At 38.0% G+C, this 26,523-nt stretch overlaps 1 protein-coding gene across 2 annotated transcripts; it reads right to left on the bottom strand.

Annotated features, from left to right (window-relative positions):
* Nucleotides 1-25,480, bottom strand: TMEM156 (transmembrane protein 156). Of its 2 annotated transcripts, none has more exons than XM_049834846.1 (7): nucleotides 25,381-25,480; nucleotides 21,860-22,141; nucleotides 20,051-20,302; nucleotides 17,879-17,986; nucleotides 14,628-14,732; nucleotides 9,465-9,569; nucleotides 1-1,269 (listed from the first exon to the last, which is right to left on the bottom strand). In XM_049834846.1, the coding sequence occupies exons 1-7, from the start codon at nucleotides 25,478-25,480 to the stop codon at nucleotides 1,256-1,258; spliced, it is 966 nt and encodes a 321-aa protein (XP_049690803.1). In that variant the 3' UTR covers nucleotides 1-1,255. The 2 variants fall into 2 exon arrangements, with proteins under 2 accessions (XP_049690803.1, XP_049690793.1); XM_049834836.1 differs by lacking the exon at nucleotides 1-1,269 and adding an exon at nucleotides 1,580-1,893.
* Nucleotides 25,481-26,523: the final 1,043 nt, after the last annotated feature.

Here is a 26,523-nt window from a genome sequence, read left to right as displayed (position 1 = left end):
GCTTTAAGTTATTACCACAGATAAGCAATAAAGCCTCAAAAGCCCCCGAATCAAGAAAGTCAGTATTTTTCTGACTTTTTTTGTAAGATGGTAACAAACAATAGAAACAAATGCTTCAGACTTACCCAACTAAATATAAAAAATTCCATATGGCCTCAAATCATTCAGAAGCTAATGTTCACAACTATTCCTATTAAATCTGAACTGCTTGGTGCAGTATAATGACTGGAGAAGCAATTTCAGAAAGCTTCAGGAGGGAAAAGCTGTATAAATGAAAGGGATGGAGGTTATGAAGTATTAACATGATGCTAAATTGCTGCATATCATATTTGCAATGGGCAGTTTACAATCTGTTCATCCTGATGGATTTAGCACAAGGGAGTCTGAAGTCCTGGCTCTGCGATTTCTGTCTCTGCCTGGTAACTGATGGTTAAATTGTACCCACAAATAATGTGTTAGCACTGAATGAGTTTGGGACCCTGCTCAAGCCCAAACAGCTCCAGTACACTCAGAGGAGCAGTAATAAATGGAAAGTAAGGAAAAGTTCCAGGAGATAATGAGTCTGAATGCTAATGACCTAAGCTAGTACAAAAGATAGAAACACAATTTATCAAAAAGTACAAAACCCATTTGGTGTCTTAATGAGTTATTAAAAAACACTAATAACGATTTGGTGGTTTGAAGGCAAATGACTATTTTTCCACTTTTTTTTCTTTATCCACAAAGATGTTGCAGAATTTATGAAGGTCTTCCTGGTTTACCGCAGAAATTAAAATGCACTGCAGAATTCTCTCCTATGATCCTTCGGCCACCTTCCTCAACAGCCAGAAATTGTATCTTTCAAGCATCTTAGTCACCTAGAGCATTAAATAGGTTGAAAACTGTGCTCATTTCATGAAAGCAGAGGGTATTTCTATCTTTAAACAGACTTACATATCTCTGATAGAAAATGAAATTATTGCAAAGATTATCTCACAACCATATGATTAAGTATAAATCCTGAATGAACTGAAAATAAAGGTGAAATCTATACTCTCCTATTGAACTTGTTTCTACAGGAAAACACATTTGTCCATCATTTGTATTTTCTTAATACCAAATAGTTCTGGTGATGGATAAAATGAAGCTTCTCAAATAAAATGCATAGTTGGCATTCTCAATAAAGGACAGATGACATAGCTCCCCAAACTGGAAATGGAGATGCTTGCTTCTGTGGCGTATGATGTGTCTTCTTTCATCCAATAGTAATGATATTTCATATAGTGACATCTGAAAATAAAGAAAACAGTATCAGAAAAAAGAGGAGGTTAATTAGGTCTCTTCTAATTTATCTTTAATGTCATTCTTTTGACTTTTACAGTAGTGAATTCTCCTCTTCATTACAAAAGAAAACAACATTGTAACTACGGGGTAGACAAAAACAGACCATACACATCAGATTGGAGCAAAAGGCCTAAGAATGATACCTGCCAGCAGAATGGTGGTTTAGGTACCTGCCCCACAGGAGTATGGTACAGGAACCTGAGTGAGAAGCACTGGACCTTACTCACTTTTGGGGAAGCCTAGCAATGTGAGAGTGGGCAGAGCCAAAATCTGCCCAAGAGAACATTCACCACATCCACCTGGTTGCAGTGCTCCCATAAGGATGTCCCTCAAGTGTCTCAGACTGGCTTTCTGCAGAGTGTCTCCATTTACACAGAGTTCAGTCTGGAACTGTCTTTTAAAGGTAGGTGGTGACTGATCCCTTTCCTTCAAATAACTGAGCAGGCTTCCCTTTCTTCTTCCCTCCTGGCAGCTAGATGAGGGGAGAAGAGTTTTGTGTGAGATCTGCCTCCACTCCAGAATCTCTTCCTCTGTGCCAGCTCCTGGGCATCTCTTCATGAACTACTCCACCTGCAGCAGAGAGTTCAGAAGTAAATCTGGGGTATTAACAAGGTCTTACTGCAGCCGAGCCAAAATAAGCTAAATTATCCTAATGGGAAAAAAATAAAAATAGACCAATCCAAACCACCAGCTGGATGGAAGAATTTGCAAACCTGTGCCCAACTGCATTTCCCATACTATACTCATATACAGTAGGACAAATTTGGAAATAATGAAAAAAAGAGCAGCTTCTTCCACATTCCCAAGCAAAAAATACTGCTCAGCAATCATCAATACAACTTTCGAAATTTGGACTGCAGCTCCCAGAGTAGCATGTGATGAGGAACCTTGAAACATGACAATGCCCAGATCCCAGTCAAGCTCATCTTAGTTTTTAGGGAACTATGCAATGCCAGTTGGGGTGGGGAAGTGCAAGATTTCTGTACTTCTTACTCTCACACTGAGTGAAAAAGCAAATGTGGCTTGTTACCCATTCTGATAGTTCATGTAGCTGCAGGCCCCAAAACAACATCTGTCTCCCTTTTCCTTTACATCATAAGAACTGGGATAAGAAGTGTTCCTTGGCTGTGAAATCATACTGGAGGCAGCAGCTGCTGAAGTGAGCTAGAAAATTACAAGTGTAGGCAGGATACAATGCATCAAAAATTGATGCTGGCTAATGGAACAGTGGGTTTAAACAGCCTACACAGTGCCCATTACAGTCCAGTTCTGCAAGCAAGCAGGAGTGCTTCCCTTCAAAAACCTCCACGTGTCTGTTTTGGAGAGAAACACATCCTGGCATGCATTCTATGCAGAGCCCAATAATTGTGCCAAGTGCCCGGGAATGGGCTCAGCACATTCAGATTCTGTGAGCGCTCTCGTACTGAGAGGAGTTTTCGTTTTAATGTATGATTAAGACTTGAATCTATTATGGAAGCAGAAACAGAGGAGGAATGATCTTTCATGATATTTTAAAAATAAATATGTAATCAAGTGACTGCATGCAGTCCTGAAAACAGTTTAAAGCTGCACATGTGCATAAATCTTTTTTCATAGTTATCTACAGGAATTCATGAAAGCATACAAAATGATGTCTTAACAAAAATGTCCAACTGGCAAGCCCAGTATGTCAGTACTAGCAGGAACTTCTGCCTTCAGCAGCATCACACCCTATTTTATGATGACTTTAACCACAGAACTATCACTTCTGAGCACTGAAATGATGATTTTCAGAAAAAGTGTCAAAAGGATAATTGGAAGGATCCCAGCAATTTAAAATCACACCTACTGTTATTTACAATACATGCGTGATTTATAAAAACAGATTAACTGTAATCTTTCTCTCGCTCTTGAGTACACTTGGTATGTGCCTTTGCTAGAATGTTTTGAACTAAGAGTTGCCCTGTTTTCCCTGCATAATTTGTATCTTCTGTTGTTCGTGTGGGTGTCTTGCTCGAAGACAGATGAGAGAGGGATTCTTTTAAATATGAAAGGATTTGTGTAAAGCCACAACCACATAAGGAAAAGCAGGCAAGGAATATTTTTAGTTGCCCTTCCTGTTTGTGCTACTAAGTTCTGTAATGATGGCATTTAAAGACCTCTTCAGGAAGGCAGCAGGCACCTGAGCCAAAGCCCAGGTAATACCCTCAGTGCATTGCATTGAATTTTCCTGGTACTAGGCTGGAATCTGCCTAATTAAATTTCTAAATTGCTAGGAGAGGGTATCTTTAGAAAACGACAGTAGTGACAATACTCTGAATGTAGCTGGATAGAAATCAGCCTCTCATACACTTAGTTACTTACTGATCTCTTGTGCCAACCGCCCCACACGGGAGGTTTTGCGTCCACGTGCTTTTAGATTGTGAGAAAGGAAAGGGACCCATCAACTTCTTTTATTTTACAGTTTCTGTGAAAGAGGTTTTCACCTTTTTAGCCATACACATGCTTCCCCTGTGTGTCACCCCTGTCAGTTACCTGTCATCTACCTTATGTTCCAGTTTTACAATCCATTTCACCTGAAGATAAGATCGTGCCTTAAATTCTGTATTCACTGGGACAGCAACTTGTCTTATCTAACTATACAGCTACACTGTCACTCAGAAGGAAAAACAGAGATGTGCAGCACCTTATGTGTTCAAGGATCTCAAAGCTCTTTACAAAGAAAGATGGAAGTGCTGACGGTGAAAGGCAGTGTACTAAAAATCATTGGCACTTGCTGATGTGGAAGTTTCATTAGCTTTTATGCAGCCTTTGACACATCCACCACTTTTATTAAGAGAATTAATGGGAGGCAGGACACTAAGATTGTTTCACCTTGTTCTTGGGGCATTGACTGTCAAAGAGATTGATGGAGTAAATAAAGTGTTTGGGATAATAGTGACCAATTTGTGTGAATTTGATCTAACAACAGCGGACACTTTTTAGCAAAAAAAAAAAAGAAAAGTCCACAACAGTTGGCTTTAAGATACTGAGTTTTCCTTCTTTCTTTCCTCAAAAAATGGCAGCACTTCATCCAGGAACTGTCAGGTCTGTATCTGTCTCTAACTTCCCCAAATAAGGGAGAACACTGTTCTGTCCCTAGTCGTTCATGAAATCCATTAATGCTCCTTTTGATTCAGACAATACAATGGTGCTTCCCCTTAAACAGGCAGCGGGCAGAAGTACTGCAGCAGAGGGCTCACAATTACTCTTCATGCTATACACATGTGATTTTTACTCTGCCCTGATCACCGTAAGACTGAAGTGCACCTTTGGCATGGAAGAGGCCAGCGAGACCTGCACAGCCAGTCTGCCCCAGCTCCACATGGCCCCACGGCGGGGGAAAGACGACTGCTGCAAGGGCAGGACACAGACAGAGGCAAGTCTCTGGCTTTCTTAAGCCTCCAAGGGCAAGTTTAGCCAAAACCTTCCCTACATAACAATGATTTGGGGGCTGACCATCAGCAAAATCATCTTGCTGAATGCTCCAACACCTTCAGATAGGCTGTTCATCATATATAGGGGTGTTCTAACGGGCATGGTGATTTGGCTTTTACTTGCCCACTTCTATTTCTTACTCCAATTATTCTTTGCCCCCACTGTTTTAGGGAACAGCCATTGAATCGAGTGCATTCAGAAATGTTAGTCCTCTTACGGTTTCACATGCTGCGTTTTTTTAAGTAAAGGGAGCTAGCAGCCTTGTTCCCATATATAAATTCAGTATTTATCCCTCTGATCTGCTCTCCCAGATTTCTTGCTATCAGTCCAGCTTCCTGTTTCTGTCTTTTCATCTGTCACAGAAGAGGGTATTCACTGCTGGCACTTTAAAAAAAACAAAACAAAACAAAAACCAGACCCAGATATACATCCCACAGCATTTGAGAGCTGCTAAATATAATAGTTGATGCAAGCAGTGTTCTAAAGTTTAAAGTACTAGTTGATGAAAGTAGTGCTTTGTAAGTTAAAAGCACTACACAATCTCTGTTTTAGCTGAGGATAAACAGTTCTTACCATGGTGCAAATTAGTAAGGAGGTATCATTGGCAGAGACAGAAAAAGTTTGGTCTCCAGAGCCTTATTCTAGTGTGCTGGCCCCTGAGCAGCATTGCCTCCATATGCAAATATTTGCCCTGAATAAAATGTTCATGCTTCCTATCTAAATAAACAGCAGCCTTGAAATTTACAGTAATTAATGTCACCTTTTGACAGCACTAAGGAAATGCATCTACAGCTGTGATATGTAAAGAGAGGACTGTCTTAAAGCACTTGAGAGGCTTGGCTCACTCATTTTTTCCAGACAGTTGCTAATATGGTGGTTTAATGAAAGATGGCAGAAACAGAGGAGGATTCTTAACTTCAGCACTCAAATGTAATAATAATAGCTACCACGAAAATACACAGAGGCATTGAGGCATTAAGTGTCCTGTGCTGAAAAGATTCTCCTTTGCCAAAATTGTAAGTGCAGAAGTTGGTGCATTTTTTATTAACTGAATTAGCTGTTAGTGTGAGAGTAACCAATGAACAGTAATGGAGCATGTGCATGCATCTCTGTCCACACACACACCCAAATACACACACACACAGATGTATAGATATACACACACATAGGACAGAAGTATATTGATAAACATAGGACCACACATGTGTGTGGCCATGTGTGTAGTCTTGTGTTTATCCATATACTTACATTCTATGATCAACAGACAGTATTGTCTTAAATACAAAGAAATTTAAAAGACATTTATAGAAAGAAACATGTCTTTTTCTGACATAAAAAGAAAAATTCAGCAGAAAGTAGCAATGTGTCATTGATTATTGATCTCTCTCCATCTACTAGCAAGACAAATACTTCTCTGTTGTAGACTGGAGCAACGAGCGAATAATATGTCTTATACTCTGCTCTCCTGTTCAATCTGGATTTTTAACTTACTAAATTCCTGTGGCTAAAAACAATGTTGTCAAGCTTTTCAGCTTTCAATGTGTGGGTTAAGGCCCATTGCTGGGGCCATCAGCAGGTTCTCCAGCTCAGTAGCAATTATGGTGATAAGAGTAATCCTTGCTTTTCCATTTCCTCTTCCTTACAGCTGCTATTATGCCTACCACACCTACTGATCAGCTAGCCTCCTTACACAGAAGTGAAATAAACACTCTCTGCTGTGGTTAATGCTTTCTCTGAGTGCAGCTTCAGCTAGCTGGAAATGAGGAAAAGCATAACTCAGAAGTGGTTTGCCTGTCCCCGTCTTGCCTGTTCGATCTAGGGCAGGCACTGAGGTAACTCTTACCACCTGGACTGAAGCCAGATTTGAAGCAGAGAAGGGGAGATGTTAGCACTCTCTCCAGTGGAGCTCTCTCAGGTTTCTAGCTCAGGCTAGAACCCTTCCTTGTTTGAGGGTCTTGCATCAGTGGTCTGAAATGCACGTGCTCCAGGGGAGCAGCTGGCAGCGTGACACAAAGATGATGTTTTTGATCAAGAAGCTCCTGGTACACACTTCTTAATCGCCACCCCACCTCCTTCTTGGGAAAAAACAGGTTTTATCAAGTTGATGTAGTCTATAATTGTCTTTGTCAATTCTGGTAATTTAATCATCTCAGTGTTTTCCACTCTCAGTACTCAGCTGTTCATGTGCAGCACTTCTAACGCAGCAAGCTCCTCTGTGTTGAGCTAAGTAGTCGTCAGCAGCATTCTAGAGGCTTCGTAGAGACAACCCTAGCATTCATGAGAAAAGCAGACCGCAATCTCCTTCTGCAGCCTGAGTAACCAAAAGGACTTCCAGCTAGCAAGCTTTCCTGTAACTGCAGTGTCGTTAGCCACTGAGCCACCCACGAACACAAGCAGTAATGAGTTGAATCCGACCTGATCAGATGAAGGGGGAAGTGCTTCTTTGCAGGAAGTGAAGCAAAACTAAAGCAGAATGTGCTTTTATTATTTTCACAGACTATTTAGCTTTGAGACAGCATTCCTTTGAGAAATGTTATTCAAAACCTAACATGAAGAAAGGCAAGATAGAGATCTAAGTTCCTGCCTCTCCAGCCACATCCTTTGATAATCTTTCCACACGATGTCATGTAACATTACAATTTCATGTATTCAGCATTAATCCCACGAATCACATCCAGCTTGCACCTCACTGCCAGCAGTCCTTCTGACAGGAGGGCTGCGTTATGACCTGGAAAGCAAGCCTGCTTCTATACAGCGCAGTACTGGAACAAGGTATTTGGGGTTTCTCAAGATACCTACCTTTTTCTTTTAGTCGCTGACCCAGAGACCAAGGGATGATTTCATCCCAAAGTGTTCTGGATCTCATATATTGTCTCACAGAGCAACCAAAGATCTGCAAAGTTGTTCCATCTCTTCTTTCTACCCTTTAATACATAATACTTACGATAATGAAAGCAGAAGGAGTGCTAGCATGTTGATCCCAATGCTTATTCTGACCTCTAGGAGCACAAAAGTTAAATTTGCATGGGAATGGGCCATGACTTTTTTATCTTGCTTCTAAAAGATGAGTTTTGGTGAACCCAACATCCTGGAAGGACAAAGGGTGCTCCTGATCAGCCATACTACTGTATAAATGAAGGCACTGAATACTAGTGAGCACCCCCTTAGCAACACATCCTATTACAGCCTTAGAAATGTCTTGTTTTTAACCCAGGAGTAAATATTTTCACAGGAAACAAGTAAGGCAGGTAGGTATGTGGCAGACTGGGATATGGGAAGACAAGGCTTTACCTGAGAGACAGTTGACAGGTATCAGAAAAAGAAATGGTCTGGTACTGAAGTGGTTGGGAGGAATCCCTGGAGAAAGGAAGAAGCTGCCCTATGGAAAGGCTGGTGGGGCCTCTGGGAAAGGGCCTGCTCACTCAGCAGAAGCTCATGACATCCAAATGGCAAACAGCTGAATTCAGGTGATCTGAGAACTGCTCTCATCTACGTCACAAACTTCCCAAGTCATGTTATCTCTTTCTGCCTCCTGATACCCTCATTTTAGAATAGTAATAATGACAACTTTTCATCTTTGTCAGTCCTTATAAGATCTATGGGTGGGAATCACTTAAAAAGTGGTCAGTATTTTTAATTACTATAATACTTTGTCCTGTAACCCAGCTAGTCTCTCTCAAAAGCTAAACAATAATCTAGCTCGATTATTTATTTATTATGGCAGTACCTCATCTTTTGCCAGCAATGCTGTTCAAAATTTCTTCTTTAGCACTGCTCTCAACATACAATTTCATTGTTTATGGGTCCACATGAAGAACAAAAATCAAACTGCTCTTCAGTACATCAATTTTTTTAACACGTTAAAAAGATATCATGACATGATATTGAGTTTCCAATAAAACTCCATCCAACTCAAACAGCTATAAAGAAGGTTCTTAAGTTTTTAACCTAAAAAATTCACCATAAACAGTAATATAATCTGTGCAAGTAGCCATAACCTTGTCTATGCAATTGATATATTAGTCTGTATTACTTAGTCAACTAGCACCTGTTCTAGTTCTAAGTATTACAAGTAAGAGGATGAGGTATCTCTTACTGCACGTTTCTTTTCAGACTTGTTTCCCTATACCTGGACTTCCTGAAACAATTACTGGGGTACAAGGGCTGAAGAAAGTTAGAAGTGGGAGACTAGTTTTAGTTCCAAGCTGAAACCAACTTCTTGTCACTCTGACTGGTGTAATAACGACAGAGCGATTGATCGATTTCTTCTTTTTTTTGAGGAATTTGATCAACAAATTATTTATTTCAAATGTGATTTTCTTCAGAAATCATTTGCAATTGCTTCTTTCCTCCGCCCTTGTCAGAAACAAATGTCAGCATAATGCTGAAGTCCAGGCCACAATATTCTACACCAGAAAAATAGTGTCAGAATTTGCACTGGGGCCTTCAGGGACACACAGGGTTTAAAAGGTTAACACATTAGCTTATAGATGACTCCTGGTAGCAGAAGGAAAATTGATTTTGTTTCCCTGCCAACTAGCTCTCACAAAAAACATTTTCCAGTTTGTCATCTCATATACTTCACTAGAAGAAGTAGTAATTTATTTTGAGCAGATACTGTATACTATTAATTCTAAAAATATGAGGCAAAACAGAATAATCAGAGTTGTAAGATATTTACTTACCTCCTACAGCTGATGCACCCACATGACAATGCTCTTGTTCAGGAATTATGGGCAGTATCTTTGTGGTCTGTGCAGTAAGTGGAATCTGTTGTTTGGTGGTTTTCACTATTAAAAGTTAAAATGATTGTTATCCGTATTATTAAACAGCAAATACAACTGCAGAGTGTTAAATAGTGAATCTGCAAGTTTGAAAATAATTGAGACCTATCTGAACACAAGGCAGAGGTGGACAGCCAGCTTGTCAGTGGGATTTCAGTGCCTAGGGATGCAAATACATGTCAGGAACTCCTGAAAGTACTGACCACGTTTTGTTTAACTTCCTCTTGATACTAGTGGGACTACAACATGCTGATGCTAAGCCTCCCTGGGAAGCATCTTGAAGGTAGGCAGCTAAACTGCTCTTGGAAATTTTACTAGTAGTGAAAATACAGAAGCATGCAAATTTGGGGTTATATGAGTCTCCCAAAATACAAAAACCTTCAGTTGGCTAGTGAAGCAGGAACAACTGAAATTTAGATTGTGAACTTTCTGATTCTTTTTCACGTAAGGGCAGCCCAGATTGCCACTCAGAAACACGTGATGTGGCCTCAGCTAACTCGTCATACACACAGGGAGAGCTACTGGGTATCATCCAGTTGTTAACAAAGACAACAGCATGCACCTCAGAAGCAGGGAAAGGTGTGGTGATGCCTTTAGCACGCTGGCAACACAGATCCTGATATGATAGCTTACTGGTATACAGATAAAGAAATGCAGAAATAGCATTGTCAGGCAAATGAACTCAGAGTTGTTGATCCAATGTGTTTTCAAAGAACTACCATAGAACACAAATAATATTTTAATGCTAGGTTCATCCTGTCCCTGACCATCCATAACTTCTGTACATCTACAAATGGGTTTGTAACAAGAGGAGGAACTGTGCCACTTATATTTAGCTACTTACCTTCTCCACTGACTTTGGGCTTCTTGCTTTACAAATGCAATTAAAAAGTAGAGTTTGGATCTTGGTAATTAAGCAACTGAACATGAAAAGCAAAGTTAAAATAAAACTGGGGTGGTTTTAAAAATAGCAATGAATCTTGTTTCACCCTCAGGATGAATCTGGAGAGAATGGGAATGTAGGCTGATACTCCCTTCAGAGCCTATGTGTAACACTGTTCTGCATGCATGCAAACTGAGCAGAGAATGTCAGAACTGAGAAAGATCAGAATCAAATAGGTGATGCCTCACTTGGCCAAGATTAAACAAATTTCTCCTTTCTTGGCTTTGCATCTATTTGCTGCTGTAGAAGATGTATCTTGCCTGTCCTCTTTGCTAAAAAGAAAATGTACTGCAGAATACAAAGAGGATTGAGTCTGAATTCACTGGGATGCCAGCCCTCACACTGCTGAGCCAGCATTTGCTGCTATTTCCAACCTGTCAACTAACCTGAATCTGTAGCAACACATCAGAGAGATGGCAGAATTTTACCTATTTCCTCTAATCTTGTAGGAGAGCAACTATTATTTTAATAGGATAGCACAGGAAACAATACAGGAATTCAAATGCCCGAGATAAAATTTGTCTTGTTGTTTCTTATGTGCAAATTACAGCTGTCAAGCCCACTTATATCAAATGCTATGAATGTCACAAAGTCTAAACAGTCCAGAAAACAACCGTAGGCCAGAAACCCTGAGGTTTTATTCTCCGAGGCCTGGTTGTCACCATGATCCTGCAATGTCCTTCTTTCAGGATGAGTTATAAAATTACCATACACCAGAATTAACTTTGCTTTATTGTGAGCCAGACAAGTGAGTCAAGGAATCCTGTATTTGTATCCTAAAATGTAATGAACCAAACTGTGATGCTGTGAGCCAGTGGAGTATCACTGAAAATGGGAGAACTATACTTTTCAGCAATGTAGAAAAAGGCACTATGTTTGAACTAAGGTTGCCCACGCAGACTGTAGAGTAGTAACATGATGATATTAATATGATTCTCTGTCTGTACAGTCCCATTCTAGCATAGAAATGGGAGCAGGCCTTTTTTTATGATAGACCTTACGCTGCTTTCAAAATAGGATAAAAATAAACAAGTAATGTCATTCTTATGCTAGGAAAAGAAGGTCTAAATGGGAATTTATAGTGGTAGTCTTCTAGTAATATAAATTCACACTTAAGTATAAACCATATCATTATATTAATGAAACTTCCAGTATGAAAAGACCCTGCTAGGCAGATTCAGTCTAGGTATTAAACACCCTGATTTATGCTACCTGTTTCCTGTGCAACTTTTTTTTTTTTTTAAGTAATGTAGTGTACAGTTCACACTGGCCAGGCACACTGGCCTGCTCCCAACAAGTAATTCTGTGCCATGTCCCCACACTTATTTGCGGGGGGGGGGGGGGGGGGGGGGGAATACAGCTATATGAGAATAGCTATACTTAATCAGTTATTAGTAGTGGGGAAGGTACTAAAGTGGTTTAGGGAAAGTGGGCTAAGGAAAAGGTATAACAGCAGGGTAAGTGTAGCTGCCCTCCCTTTCTTTGAAACTGAGGCTGATTCAAGCAGTAAGCTGCGCATGACAGTTTAGCAGCTTCTGTCTGAGTTCTTTTAAAACACTGTGGGGAATACTGTCTAGTCCTTCTAATTGCTATTATTAATTTATTAACTTGTTCCAAAACTTCTTCTACTTCCTCTTCAATTTGAGAAAGCTCCTCAAAAAAATTCTTGCAATAGAAGTCTCTTATGTGGGACTCTCCCTAAGATTCTCTGTCATGAACACAAAGCAAGGAATTGACTTTTCTTCTATGTATTATTTTCCATGCTCTACTACTATCAAGTCCTATTTGATACAAAAATGCTCTGTGTCTGGAAATACAGATCAGCCACTTGAAGAATACTTCCTTCTTGCACTGAAGAAAAAGCACCCTGTACTCCTTCCCTTCTCTTGTGGCTACATTTAAACGCAGCTGTGTTTTGTCAATTCATACCATTCAAGAGACTGTTTTACATAAATGCAATGCCAGGACCAGATCCAAGGTCTAGAAAATGTGCTCTCTACAGCCCACACTCTAGTGCATACTTTTTTGGCTTAACAGCACAGACAACATTTAGTCAATTTTTATGACCAGAATGCTTTAAAGCTCCCGTATCCTCACTATATGTGCTTAATGCTTTATAGTACCATGAATTTGGAAGGCCGTAACTTTAACCCTACCCTAGAGAACACACTATACATTTTTCCTCCTTTCCTCTGGCCACTGGACCTAATGGTAATGATTCATGGACATAGAGCCACTAACAGTTTCACAAAACCAGCATCCATGCTGTAAACTCTTTTTGCAGGACCACAGTGATATTAAGACAGCAAGTCCCTGAGCCTACCTAGGAAATCATTCTCATTCTCAAAGTATAGGTTTTCTTCTTTTTCTTCCATTATCCTTTCTGAACTTTGAATAACCTTTTAGTAGTACCTATACATCTTTTAATCTATATGATATACTGTCACATCCTCTCAGATATATAGTTATTTAGTCTCATTACGGTGTTTGCAGGGTGATTGTATTGTCTTCAGTGGATTTCAATGTTTTGTTTCAAGATTCCAAGCTATGCACTAATGATAGTGAAAACATTATCAAGGGCTGTCAAAGAAGTCATCTATAGCTATTTATAATCCATTCTCACTGTACCAAATCTTAAACTTAGCAATAGTGGAAAGAATAAACTCTTTTCATATGGTCTTGATTCCACTTTAAATTATATTGGTATAAACTGGGAAATTGACTGGAATGACTGGAATTATGGTGTGTGAAATCAAGGAATTTCATATTAAAATAAAACCCATTACAGTAACTCATATAACTAAGCCTCTTTCTGGGTTAAATGGATAGATTGAAGTGGGAGGCACATAGAAGTAAGAATGACAGACCAATAAGGGATTCCTATTCTCTTCAGTAAAATCTAGTAAAATCAGATTTGAATTTCCATAAAACACCATCATCAAAAATGCCTTTGGATATACATTAACAATGCCATTGTGAACATGCTGATAAAACAGGTATTGTATTGGTGAAGCTACTCAAGACAAAAGTGTTCAGAAAGATAATTCCTTTCCTGTGGGATGAAAATAATGAGCTCATAAATTTATCTTAGAAGTAGCCAGTGCTTTAAAAGCAAGGAGCATAAATTGTACTCACAGGAGAGTTCAGAGAGACAGGGAGCTATTCACTCTTTTCCACGTAAAATTGAAATGCCATGAGTTACTGAGTTGTAGAGAGAAATTATTGAGTCTCCTCTTACTCCTGAAGAACTAACAAGACAAACAGTGAAGTACCCAAGCCTAGCCAAATTTAAAACCATTTTTTCATGTGCTGGCTTTGTGGTTGTTCTTATTTCAGAAGGAGGTTGTTTTGCCATTCAGAGCTATTATTCTATATGTTTACGTTAATCTTTTTAAAAACAGAGCTCCCTTCATGAAACCAGAATCCATGGAATTTATTAAAGCATATGACTCTTTGAGCAATATCAGTAACACTCAGAGCTACAGCTGCTAATTTTTGCTCACACAGAGATTTGTTACCAAATCATAATTTCTGGAACCAAAACTTTGAATTTAGCCATGCCATTTAATTTATCTGTGCTAAGCATACTACACTCTCAGAAGACCACATTTTAATTCCTATCTGAAACTACAAAATTGTACTTTGTGGGAATTTTTCCCTAGAAATAGGCTACAAAGTGCCAGCAGAGCCATTCTCTGAGTCCTGCTACAGCCATCCTTTCCATCCTTTGGTAGCACATTTTATCAAGAGTCATAAATGCATACAGCATACATATATGTGTGTACATGCCTGTATACTTTTCATACACACAAAGCCTCAACATGACCAAAAATCAAAAGGAGGTAAAAGAAGCAAAGTCATTAATGCAACACATTTGGAAGACTGGGAGAAGCATTCCCACGTGATATATGTACGTCTTCTTATAGTTGTTTTTGTCAGAATTATTTCTTTATGATATAAAAATGCTTCCATAACATAAGCCAGATCAAATTTGTGTAGGATCAAGGTAACTCTGAAACAAACATGAAGCATCCCTTACCAGGAAAGACTTAAAAGATCTTTCTTGACCTCCTCATGCCTCAAGATTTGTTAGGGGTTTATTTTACTTTTGTATTACTTACCAGGAAAAGGATGAATTTTAGTAGCAGATATGGTTCTTCTTTCATGTCTGGAATCCTTTCTTCTTAGAATAGTAGAAACTAATGCTGCTACTCTGTGTTTACAACCTGTTTTAAACAAAATGTGTTGTCCTCAGCTATGGAATTACATACAGCACTAATTAGAAAGAAAGCTGGTAAACCCCTTATTCTTAAACTTTTGAACACCTTCCATGAAAAAACAGGAAGGGCCAGATGTTTCATATTTTCCTATATGAAATTTTCTGGAACATCCATTCAGATTTGCCCCTTTCAAATTATTCCTTCCCTTTTCTATACTGTGTACCTTGAACAAATTTCGGAAGGTTATCAAAAATTACATGTTCCAGTGCAGATTTGGACTCACACTGCTGACAGTGGAATAGCAAGGATGGAGTGTACTGGCATCCTAGGAAGCTGACAGATTCTTCACAAGTGTTGGGTGTTCATCTTTGGAAGCACAGCTTGAGAGCAAACTCTACATCACTCAGACAGAGAAAGATAGAGCTGGGTTGAACACCTCTGACTGTTCCTCAGCACCTTGTTCATAAATGCCTCAGTCTTTCCATCCTTCTGCTACTCTCTTAATACTGTGCTCTTGCTGGGTTGTTGGAGACGATTGTGCAGCTGTTATGGTTAGCCCTGATCTATGGTGATGGCAGTTCAGGGCTCAGCCAGTTTCTGATGACAGGCTCACTTCAACTCTCCAGAACTGATTTTTATCTTTTTCTTTTAAGAACACTACAAAACTTCAGCTTTAAGAAATTCATTAAATTAGCATTATTTAGGTCATGATTTTTTTTTATGCATAGCCAGTGGAGATATAATGCACTGAAGCCCTAAGCATGCACTTTAACGGTTAATGTCAAAGGAAGCTCTGGAAGTGGTCATAAAACAAGAGAGGAAGGGAAAAGGCAAAAGGACTAATTTCTAATTTATCTCCTTTGTCATGGATCAGTTGTAACCTCCACCAAGTTTATTTGGATATTTTATTTTATGCACTCATGGAAGTAATTAATGTTTCAGAGAGTCTCAGAGTCTGCCTAGCAGAATTTCTTGCAAGGTCTCAAGAGGAAATGAATAATTCCATATTTCTTAACAGCTTTCAGTGATACTCAGAAATTAAGAGAAAAACTACTAATTATGACTGTGAATTATGACTTCTTAGCAGCTGTTTTAGGCACATAGTAATATTCTGCTGTGTTCTTTGGGCACCACTGAAAAAAAGCAGTATGTAGACCTGCAGTTAAAGGTGGCATGGTAATATATACACATAAGGAATACAACCCTTAAATCTGATTTTTATGTGCTTGTCTTCTTATCAGTAACATATTGATGTTGTTTATAATGTTATACATTATAAATTTAACTAATAAAACCACTATTCCTCTATTAACAGAAAATATATTCTAAAAGCAAATCAGTAACTAGAAGCCTCAGAAGGGCATCTTTTCCTCCCTGCTTATGTCCATAACAATTCTGAAAAACCTGCATTTAATAGAAAACTGTTGTTTAAGAATAAAGGCAGTAAATCATTAATCATCACTACTAATAGTTCTGCATTAAAAATGGGATGTTATGACTCAAAGCATAGAAAATCATACTCATGGCATTTATAGGTAGCTTTCCAATTACAAATAAAAGTCCTTTAAATTAAAGCATTTAACTGCCTACTTATAAAGACCTAATTTATACTTTGTGGGATTTTTTATATACATAAAATAGGTCTCAGAATTTGGTTCTAGCACTAAGTAAAAGATCCTGTATTTTAACCAAGATAATCTGGTAAGGAGGTTTTTTAATTGCTGGGGGGGCGAGAGTGAGAAGATTTGCCATTTTAAGCAACTATTTTGCTTATTCATTAAAAATATACGCATAAAATATTTACTTTTAGCAAAAAAACCACAGAAATATTTTGTGTGGGGGCAGTCTTCTTCCTTCTGTTCAGTTTTGATTAAAGCTAGACTCCTACTGCTCTTTCGTTACAAAACTTCCTGTGGATGCAGTAAGGATGATCAGAGGAATGGATATGGCTTATCATTTTTTTATTACCCCTGTGACCACGGTCTCCATTTGGCAGCTCTGGACTACAAGGTGAATGGACATCTGCCTGGTAATAGCAACTAAATGCTGGTTGTCCGGAGACATTCTGCCTACTCAGGGCTGACACAGGCAGAAAGTCTCAGGAAATTGCTCTGAAAAACATCTAAAGAGCTATTGTCTCAGGTAACAGGTTAAGTAACACTCTTTTCACACTGATGAAAGGGAATGTGCTCCCTGTACCACCTACCTCTGACTTGGGATGAAAAACAAGGGCCAGCAGCTGACAAGCGGTCAATTTTCTGCATTGTTTTGGTGCAGAGGACTTTATCTTGATTGCTCAAAAGTCTCAGGCTCATGGTACTCCTAAACCTTAATTCTTGCTTTCTTCACTGTATATTGCTAGAAGAAATACTGTAAATCCCATTTCAGCCTGTATCGCAAGTGAATTGCATAAGAAGAGCCTGTCTTGGCTGGTGAAGGCATGTTGTAGAAACAATTGTTTCAGTCTCTGAACTAAGGACAAGTTCTTTCACAGTAAAGTTTTAATCACTTGGAATAGTCAATAGTGCTGATTCAGAAATCACAGCAATATTTTCTTTGCTGAAAACAGCCAAGAGAAGAAATGTTATCTGGACTTAATTCAGCTCTGTGGTTAAGAAGGCACAGCGTGGTTGACCTGTATGGGATTACACCGCTGCTGAATTTAGACAACCAGTTTTTAGGACAGGCAGCTGAGTGCATATCTCCTCATACTTATCCTGTAATGTCTCTTGACCATGACCTAGATGAATCATCTTCATGAAGGAAAGGGTATTTCAATCTGCTTACATTGGTCATTGGCATTTCTGCTTAAGACCTTCAACAAGGTTCAACTGTAACTGTTTTATCTACTGGAATCAGTCTGAAACCAGAAGTTCATAACACTAAGGATCATAGGTCACCAGGCATCTGTCAAAAAACCCATTTCATTCACCATCAACAAGCTTGGATTTGTATCTACAATTCAGAGGTGAGAGGTGATAGTATCAATCATCTGAGTATTTCAATCCCTCCATAAGAAGCTTTTACTGTATTACTATTAAAATATTGGAGTCTAAACCACATTAATAATCAACAGCTTTGTTATTGTAAATTAATACATTTTTCATTGCATAGAAATTTAAATTCATGCAGATTAACTTTGTGTTACTCACAGTTTTGTTCACTTTCTTGGACTATTTTGTAGACAACAATTGAAATAGTAAACACAAAAACTACTGGAATCATAGTGAGCCAAACGATCTTCGTCATACACATTGGATCTGTCCATAAAATGTAGAAGAGATAAAATGAAGCATGAAAGCATTGGCAGAGGAAAGCAGCATGTTCGATCTTGGTGGGTTTTTGGACCATGCTTATCCCCACAGATAAAAATTTAAAACAAAAGAGAAGATTATGCCTTTTTCTTTCAGCTTTCTCTGTTGTTTGAAATTGTTTCCTATCTAGAATTTAGCTTCATTTTCATCTCTATCTCCCCCTGTCTGAAATACTTACACATAGCTAAGTGAATGAAAACTTTTCCTATTTGTATAAACTGTTACATGCAAGTCAGCCAGGAAGAAAATGCTTCAAAGATCAACATTTATATTTAAGGTAGAACAAGGGTAATTTATATCCCCTCTTTGTTTGGATGGAGTACAGAAGGAATTGGTCCACTGTCCCAACACTGGCCTGTACTGGCATTCTCAACCTCCTGGTCCGTCTTCATATATTGGAGAAGGTAAGATTCTACATATAGAAATTTTCTTATCAAAAAGTGAGGAAATGCCACCAACAGGACCCCTCTGGGGAGTTCTTTGAACTAAAGGTGCCTTGAGGGAGAATCAGCATGGGACTGGGTGTAGGAGGCAGGCTGCTCTTTTGGACAACAGCTACTGCAGAAATGCACCCACATTCCACAGGGAATTAGCTCAGTAACTAGTACAAGCCAGGACTGTATACCACAGAGAAAGGATGTGGGGAATTTTCCTCCCTGGTTGTTCAAAAGGCCTTTCAAACTTCTTTGGCAGCTGCATGTTAATGCATACATCGGCATTGTCAGATAACTATTTTAAAAAACAACTATATTACTATGACTCATATAAAATCAAATTACAGACTATAGCCAAACCACTGTTTTCCTTTCCTTGACTTAGAACAGTGTAATTAGACCTCCATAAACTTCCCTTGTGTTATCTTCTCCATTGAGAAGTCATGAGGTAACTGCCAATAACCCCATGGCTCTTTGAGGTAAGCACAGCTCATCCCTTCTAATTCAGAACTAAAAATATCTTTTATACAGTCATTTAGGCTCCTTTCAAACAGAGTACTCTACCCCATCTTGTAATGACTTGTAATGACTTGTATACCAACCTTGCTTAGAAAAAGTCCTGAGCACCTCTTTAGCTTTGTTTTGAAGTAAATAGAAAAAATATGTGTTGTTAATTTTTATTGTTAATTTGAGATAACTACTTCCCAGGTAAATCACCATTAGCAAAAGGTGGTTAGGTCATAGTTTTGACATGAGTTAGCAGGGCAAGTTACAAACTATACTCCTCTCATAGCTACACCTACTTATTTAAAAAAACCCCTAAGCTGCCCTCTCTTCTCTAGGATTTTACCTGGCTTTAGCCAACTCCAAAACACATATTTTTTTGCAGCAAAGGTACAGCATAAAATGCATTCGCCATACAGAACTAAATGAATGTAATAATTCAGCAATTCCCAGATGGCAAGCGTTGCATAAAGACAGGCTGGAAGCCCTGACCCTGGTCAGGCAATCAGCCAAAAAACTCGTGCAGCACAAAGAGAAATTTAAAAAGCTGACAGGTTGTCCTCTGGGAAAACTAAGCCTGGTTCAGCTGAAGATTTCTCTTATAAGTGTACTGTAGTAAGGCTGTATAGTAGGCTATTGCAGTACAACATTAAGAAAAGTCAAACCTGTCTCCTTGTTCTTCTGCCACTGAAGTTAACAGGAATTTTTAAATTTACCTCCAAGACAACAGGGTTATGCCATTATCAGGAAGGGGAGAGGAAAAACGTAATTCCAGGTTTTGTCATACATGTAGTTTGTGAGTCTGTCGCCACTGAGCAAAAAAATGTACAGACACTTTGCTGTGTTGCTTCTAGGAAAAAAAAGCCACAGCTAAGCCTGCTTTAGATCACTGTAAAAACTGTCAGATGCCTACTAAGGATGGTCTTTTACTAAGGGATGATCAAAATTGTATTCTCTTCTTGTGAAATACTTAAATGGTTGCTGAAAGCAGGGAACTACCTACTGGAGATTTTTTGCAAGATTGATATTGTTTCTGGTTTGACTTCCATTCTGACTCTACTTTGTAACTTACATTCCACGTAAGACTTCAGTTGCAGTGAAATATTTATACAGTCATTTTGGTCTTCCATCATTGCCACTAGACAGGAATGATTTAGGTATTCTTCAGCTGCATTTCTTCCTTCAACTATAGAATTGTTGATGTGGATTTCCAGCAGGTAGTAAGTATTACGCTCTACTTCTTCTTTCTCAGAAACCGTAGTGAAATTAAAATATTTATAAAAATCAGTAGCATCTTTTGTTTCCAGTTCAAGTGAGCCTTTTGCTTTTGGAATAAAAATTAAAAGAAAACTGTTATATAATGTGGTAGACAAAAAGATAACTCTCAGAAAGAACAATAAAATAAGTTCTCTGTCTCATTTTCAAAAACATCCAGTAGGCTTTTACATGATTGAGTACAATAAAATGGGCAAAAGGATACCATGTAAAGTTATTCTGAACAGATCTGAAGAGTACTAATTATCTATACAAAATATATTTCCCCTGCAAATTATAGCCCATTTTTTTGCTTTACTTCCAGCTTCAGAGCTTTTCAGTTTTTTGTTTTGTTGTCTGTTGTCAAAGGTAACAGACAAAAATCAGGCTATGAAGAAAAAAAACCAACCCCAAGTAAAAACGATACAATGATAGAAATCTGAAGTGTACACCTAGTCAATCTGCTATCAGTTGCAGAAGGTCCTTGTTTCACTTTAAACCACACAAGATGTGAGACTTGCACAATGTTAGCAAGAGGCATAGGTAGGTGAGACATTGTCAAAAGCGTTGGAGTTGTATAGGTATAACTGAGAACAGAGTTTGTCCATGTATTTTTTGTTTTGTTATTTTCCATACTTGTTAAGACAGCTATTTTGTAATAAGAAAATGACGCAGTTGGAGAAAAACTGCATTTCTTATATTCAGGACTAGGCCTGTTGCCCCTGTTGCTGACAATGTTAGGAAAGCAGAATTCAGAGGCATCTTTTTCCCCAAAAGTTTCCAGATACTTTGCATATGTATATGGCACAGAAGGAATAAGCTACTACTGCTCTGAAAATATGTGGATGTTGCTGAACTCTTCTCTGTGTTGCTGTGCCAGTCCTTATTCAGTGCTGCCTTCTATGAAACGTGCAAGACCATTTCTGATACTACAGAGTTATGAATATCATAGACTACAAGCACAAAAATGGTTATTTCTTGTATAGCTGCCATCTGAATAGTTACCATCTTTGAATTAGTTCTTCAGGTACTTGCTCACAACCTATCTTCATATAATATAAGCAATCTATGGGTAGAGTTCCACAATGACATTTAAAAGCAAATTCAGCGTGAAAACTGATCAGAAACTACAACTCCTTAAAAATAAACAAAATATTTTAGAAAATTTATCAAGATTAAAAGAATAAAGATAGGGATATAAGAGCGTTCATAAAAGCCAGATGGCAGAGGTCAAATTTGCAACAGAAATATTCCAAGTGGCTGCTGGATAAGGCACTCTTTTTTCACAGCACCCTCTTTCCAGACCAATACAAAGCCCCCTGAAGATAATTACATGCCCCCCCCCCACCCCCCCAGTTTTATACAAGATCCTCAAAGAAAAGAAATCAGCATTTTGCTACCAACAAGCTTCACTGACAGCCAGGAATGAATGTCACTGAGAATCTGGCATAAAACCTGTGTTTTCTAGCCATGCCAAAGACAAGCTAAAAACCCCCCATTGTTCATAGAATTGCAAAGACCACAGAGAACCAGCAGCATATTATAACTTTCTTTCAACTACCAACTAAAAATGTGTCTTTTATGTTGTAATTACTTCAAAACTAAGTATTTATCTTCCCCTACTTACTTTTTTTAGCTACTGACCCTGATCCTTGATCATCAACATTCACATCTCTCTTGGAATCACACTCTGTGTGTTCAGTACGGGACTGTTGTTCCCTCCTGGAGGACTGGCAAATACATGGAATATTTTGGAAATTGGAATGATTTACAATGGCCTTCAGTAAAATAGTCTGGTTTTCTCTTCTCTGTTGCACTGATCTTTTGCAAGAATTGTTAAAAGTACAAAGTGGAAAAGTGGTGTTATTTGATGAACAGGTATCCATGCATGACACAATTACAGTGTTAGCTGTAAAAAAGAGAGTACTATATTAGCAAGATAGTCATATAGGACACATGGACAAATACATGCGTGGAAGCACCATGTAACAGATCCTTTAACCACCTTACAGTGAAACACACTTTCTTTCTTGAGGGTTATGGCAGCACATTGAATGCATCAACAAGTGAGAGAAAGCAAGCATAGAGTCTTCCCACAACATAGATACTGGATTTTATTGCTGAATTGTGTGAAATCTCTTGTAATACTAACTTGAATTTGTGGTGGTATCTAGTCACATTCCTGTTTCAAAGCTGCTCCAATTTGATTGCACTTGAAAAGAAGATGAAAGCACTGATGTTCAGCGGGGGAACTTAGTGCTGGAACTGTGCAGTTGCAATGCACCAGTGCAATTATGTTGTAAAATGGCTATAATCAGAACAAAAACTTTCCTTCCAATGACATTGAAACCACACAGTGAAAATACACAGAAATAATGCTGCTGAATCCTCTGATCACACCCTTCATGTTCTCTTACATTCAGTCAACAAACATAAATCTTAATTATGACCATTGGTTTTGGTATTCATAGTCAAATTTCAGTATCAAATTACTGTAGCTAGAGTGCATTAATGCAGTTCTGGAAAGTAGCAAAAAACACATATAATTAATTATTAATGAGTGTTATTTTAGCTGTCTTCCACATTAAAGTAGGGCTTTATTGTACAAATTGTGCATTCTTACTTGAGTTAACTTTGAACTATTTTTTCAATATGAAAAAAAAAATTAAGAATAAAAAACTTCTGGGACCCCAAAATGAAATACATATTTATGAATACAAAGAACCACTTCCTGGAGTTGATGCAGCACTAACCTATAGTTTTGTAGCTGAGCTTCCAATTCTAGCAGTACCCTTGCATCTCTATGAAGAGGGAATTTTGCATCTAACTCCTATTATGAGTAATTGGAGCAATATGTTCATAAATCCTTATGTATAGAGAGAAAAACACAGCTTTTAATTGCTGCAGTGCTCAGCTGCAATCTGACAGCTTCAATGGGCCACCTGTGCACACATAGCAGCAGGCTGACCTCAGAAATGGTTCAGTGAAGGATTTCAGACAGGATACAGAAATAAAATCCAAAATTCAACACCAAAGTCAATTATCTTCACTTTACTAACACCACATCAGAGAGTCATAAACTCCTTATAAAACATAATAAATTGAAATGTAAAATACACATCCTATGCAGGTAAGAAAATAATTAATTTTACTACAAAAAGGAAAGATGTCAGACAAAATTTAGGGCTTGATCTTTCCGTGAGGCAAGTCAAAACATTATCCTTGAAACGCTTACAAACTGATCCACGCAACCTGGAGTCAAATTCTTCCAGCTGAAGGAGGCATTTTGTGCAGAGCTTCTCTGTGGAGATGAGCCAGGAGCAGAAATTGAATGCTTATTCTGCTGTCATGGCAAGGCATGTGTGCATCTGGGCAACCAGTCTAAAACCACTGCTACAGGTCTCAAGGTCAACTAACAGTAGTTCCCTACCATACCCCTTTCACCAAGAAATTTGTACATGCACTTGGGAATCTGCTGACTGTGCTGTGACAGCACTCTATGTACAGCACTATGAAGCCTATTTTGGACTTCACACATGGCTACACAGGCTCCAGAGCCTGCCTGTAAGCCATATTGTAGATAGGTAAAAGGCATGTTATCTGAGTGGAAAAAGTTTGAATGCTGTCCTGTTAGGGAGGGTGCTTAACATCCTCTTGAAAGATCTCTACTGAGAAAGACAATCAAATTACGACCTAGCATCAGTAGACTTAATTTTCTTGACTCACAGGACTGTGGACTTTCTAGAGAGGGATATATGTTGTTGAACACCATAAACAGAGCTGCAAAAAACCTAGGCTTTCCCAGCGGATTACATGGCAGACAGAGAGCTGTACCCGCAAAAGTCTTGCTCCTTACTGCAGGACTGAGAAGTGCTCTCCCAAACGCAAACTTCACTAGAAATGTGGAAAGGGTTTTGTGAAATCTGAATGCAGGCTGCCTGAAGAGTTAAGAGGATCACTGACATGAAACCATGCAAAGTACCTCTAGAAAACTGCTGTATATTCGAAGATCTGTAACCTGCATGCTTAATGTTAGGAAGTTCTGTGATTATGAAATTTCTTTATTAAGCCTCTATTTACAGGGTGTTGATCCATCCAATTCTATTAAAAAGAAATTATTCACTCTTTGATGTTTGACAGTAAGGTCATTGTTTTCTTCTGGTAAGAGTCATGTCATTCTTTATTTGCATAGTCTGTGCTAGCAAATACTTTGATTACTTCTGCATGGAGGTAAAACATTAATTATTCCAGTGTCTTAAACTGACTCATCAATTTTATGATATTCAAAACTTATGACAGCTTACCAAGTTTGTTTGTTTATAAACTATAAGAATCTATGAATTATATTATAGTTACTGTCATGTTTATCCTTTGTGGTTAATGAAAATAGAAATGTGAATATAAGTAACCTAATCTGGATATATTTTGATATTAATTTTTTCCCAGAAAATTATGCTTCATAAATCATTTATTTCATGGTGCCTAGGAATACACACCATTTGTCAAAGGGATGCTTTTTATTATAACATTTATCTATTCAAAAGCTTACTTAGGAAAGGATGTGACAAAACTATTTTAATATTAATTTATTTACTGATTTTTAAGAAAGCACTAAATGCATACCTTTCACACATATATTTTGCATTCATCCTAAATCCAGTATCAACCTTTAGGATCACCAAGGTGTATCTGGGATTTATGTTAAAAGATTTGCTTCACTCAGTTACACCCATTCCACTCTACTTTCTGTCAGGTTACCACTGCATATCTCTTTCATAGAAAGTATCTCATACCAGATAGTAGTTGTACAAGTATAGAAACTTAAAAAAAGACATGAGTACCTGCTCTAAAAGAACATACATTATTTTAACTACTCTCTTCACGATGAAGATAGTAAAAGTACAGTTGCATGGAAATAGTTACCAAAAATTTTGCAGTGTATGTAAATGAATGACAAACTCCTTTCAAATTACTGCATATAATTAACTCTGTTTGTTAAAAATCTAATTTAAAAAACCCTATATGCTTTGCAAAGTTCGTATGAGTACAGCATCCTAACCATCACTTTCAGGGAAGCATGTGCCAACTTTTCAACTGCACTCAGACTTTTGAATAAATAAAAGGCTATTTTAAAAGCTCATCACTCACCTTCATGGATTTTGAAAAATTCAGGTAAACATAAAATAAACATGGTAATTATTCCAAGTACTAATCTGAAGAGTTCTGGTTTTCTCAAAAGCAAGCACATGTCACTGAAGCACTCCCATCTAGCATAGTGGTGGTAACTTCCTTCCTGGTTTAGCTTTTAACTTGGTGCAGACTTTATGCAAAATAACATCTATTCATTTCCTTTTTTCTAATAGGACTTTTCTTTTTACTTCTCGTTACATTAAGTTGTAGAGACCCAAGTTCTGTTCTTACATTGGCATAGGTGAGAATGATTCAAATGAATACACTGAAGATAAAACTCACGTACTGCAATGAAAATAAGAGAAAAATCATGCATAGAAACTGTTTTATTGATTTGGGGTAGCTTTGTTTTAGGAACATTACCCCCTAATGGCCACTTTCATATGCCTTCTAAACAATAAATGAATCATCTTTGTGAAGGATTTTTGTTCCCATTTGTCCAAGAAGATTTTTTAAAAATTAGTCAGACCCTCTTTATAAAAATGAGTCAGAACCACATGAGTCAGATATGGAGATTTTATTGTTATATTTATATACATATGCATTGGGTCCAGGGGGAAGATAATTGTATGTAATACAGAATCTTTAAGGCTTTAATAGACTGTTAATTTGATCACTACAACTTAAAGTTTCTGATCTGGCAAATAAGTGATGTACTGAGTACAATGAACTGAGTACGAGATGTTCATATTATCATTCCTTCTGTATTCTTAAAAGACAACAGATGTGTTTCTGATCTGTAGAGAATCTTCAGTATGTACGTTACTACCCTTTACACCACAATAAGGCTGGATAGAGCCATTACTATTCCTATACATTGTAGTCACAATTTTTCAGCTAAACTTTCCACTTAAAAAAGTGAAGTCTAATTCTGACAACCACCATGATATTCCATAAATTCTTCTTACAGATGAGACTGCAAAGAACATTTCTGAAAAGTTCTGAATAAAAGTACTCTGAATAATGCATATGTAAAAACAAACAATTTGACTCAAATATGGAGTATATACGGTATGAAGGATTTAATTAATTCAGAAAGCTCTCTTCTGATACAGTATTTTTCCCATAACCCATTAAATATTGAGTACTACCAAAATTAAG

Source organism: Accipiter gentilis, chromosome 3, assembly GCF_929443795.1.
Source record: "Accipiter gentilis chromosome 3, bAccGen1.1, whole genome shotgun sequence".
In the NCBI taxonomy this organism is placed as follows: Eukaryota; Metazoa; Chordata; class Aves; order Accipitriformes; family Accipitridae; genus Astur; species Astur gentilis.
Note: the sequence above shows the minus strand (reverse complement) of the source record. Positions and strands in the feature narration are given on the sequence as shown.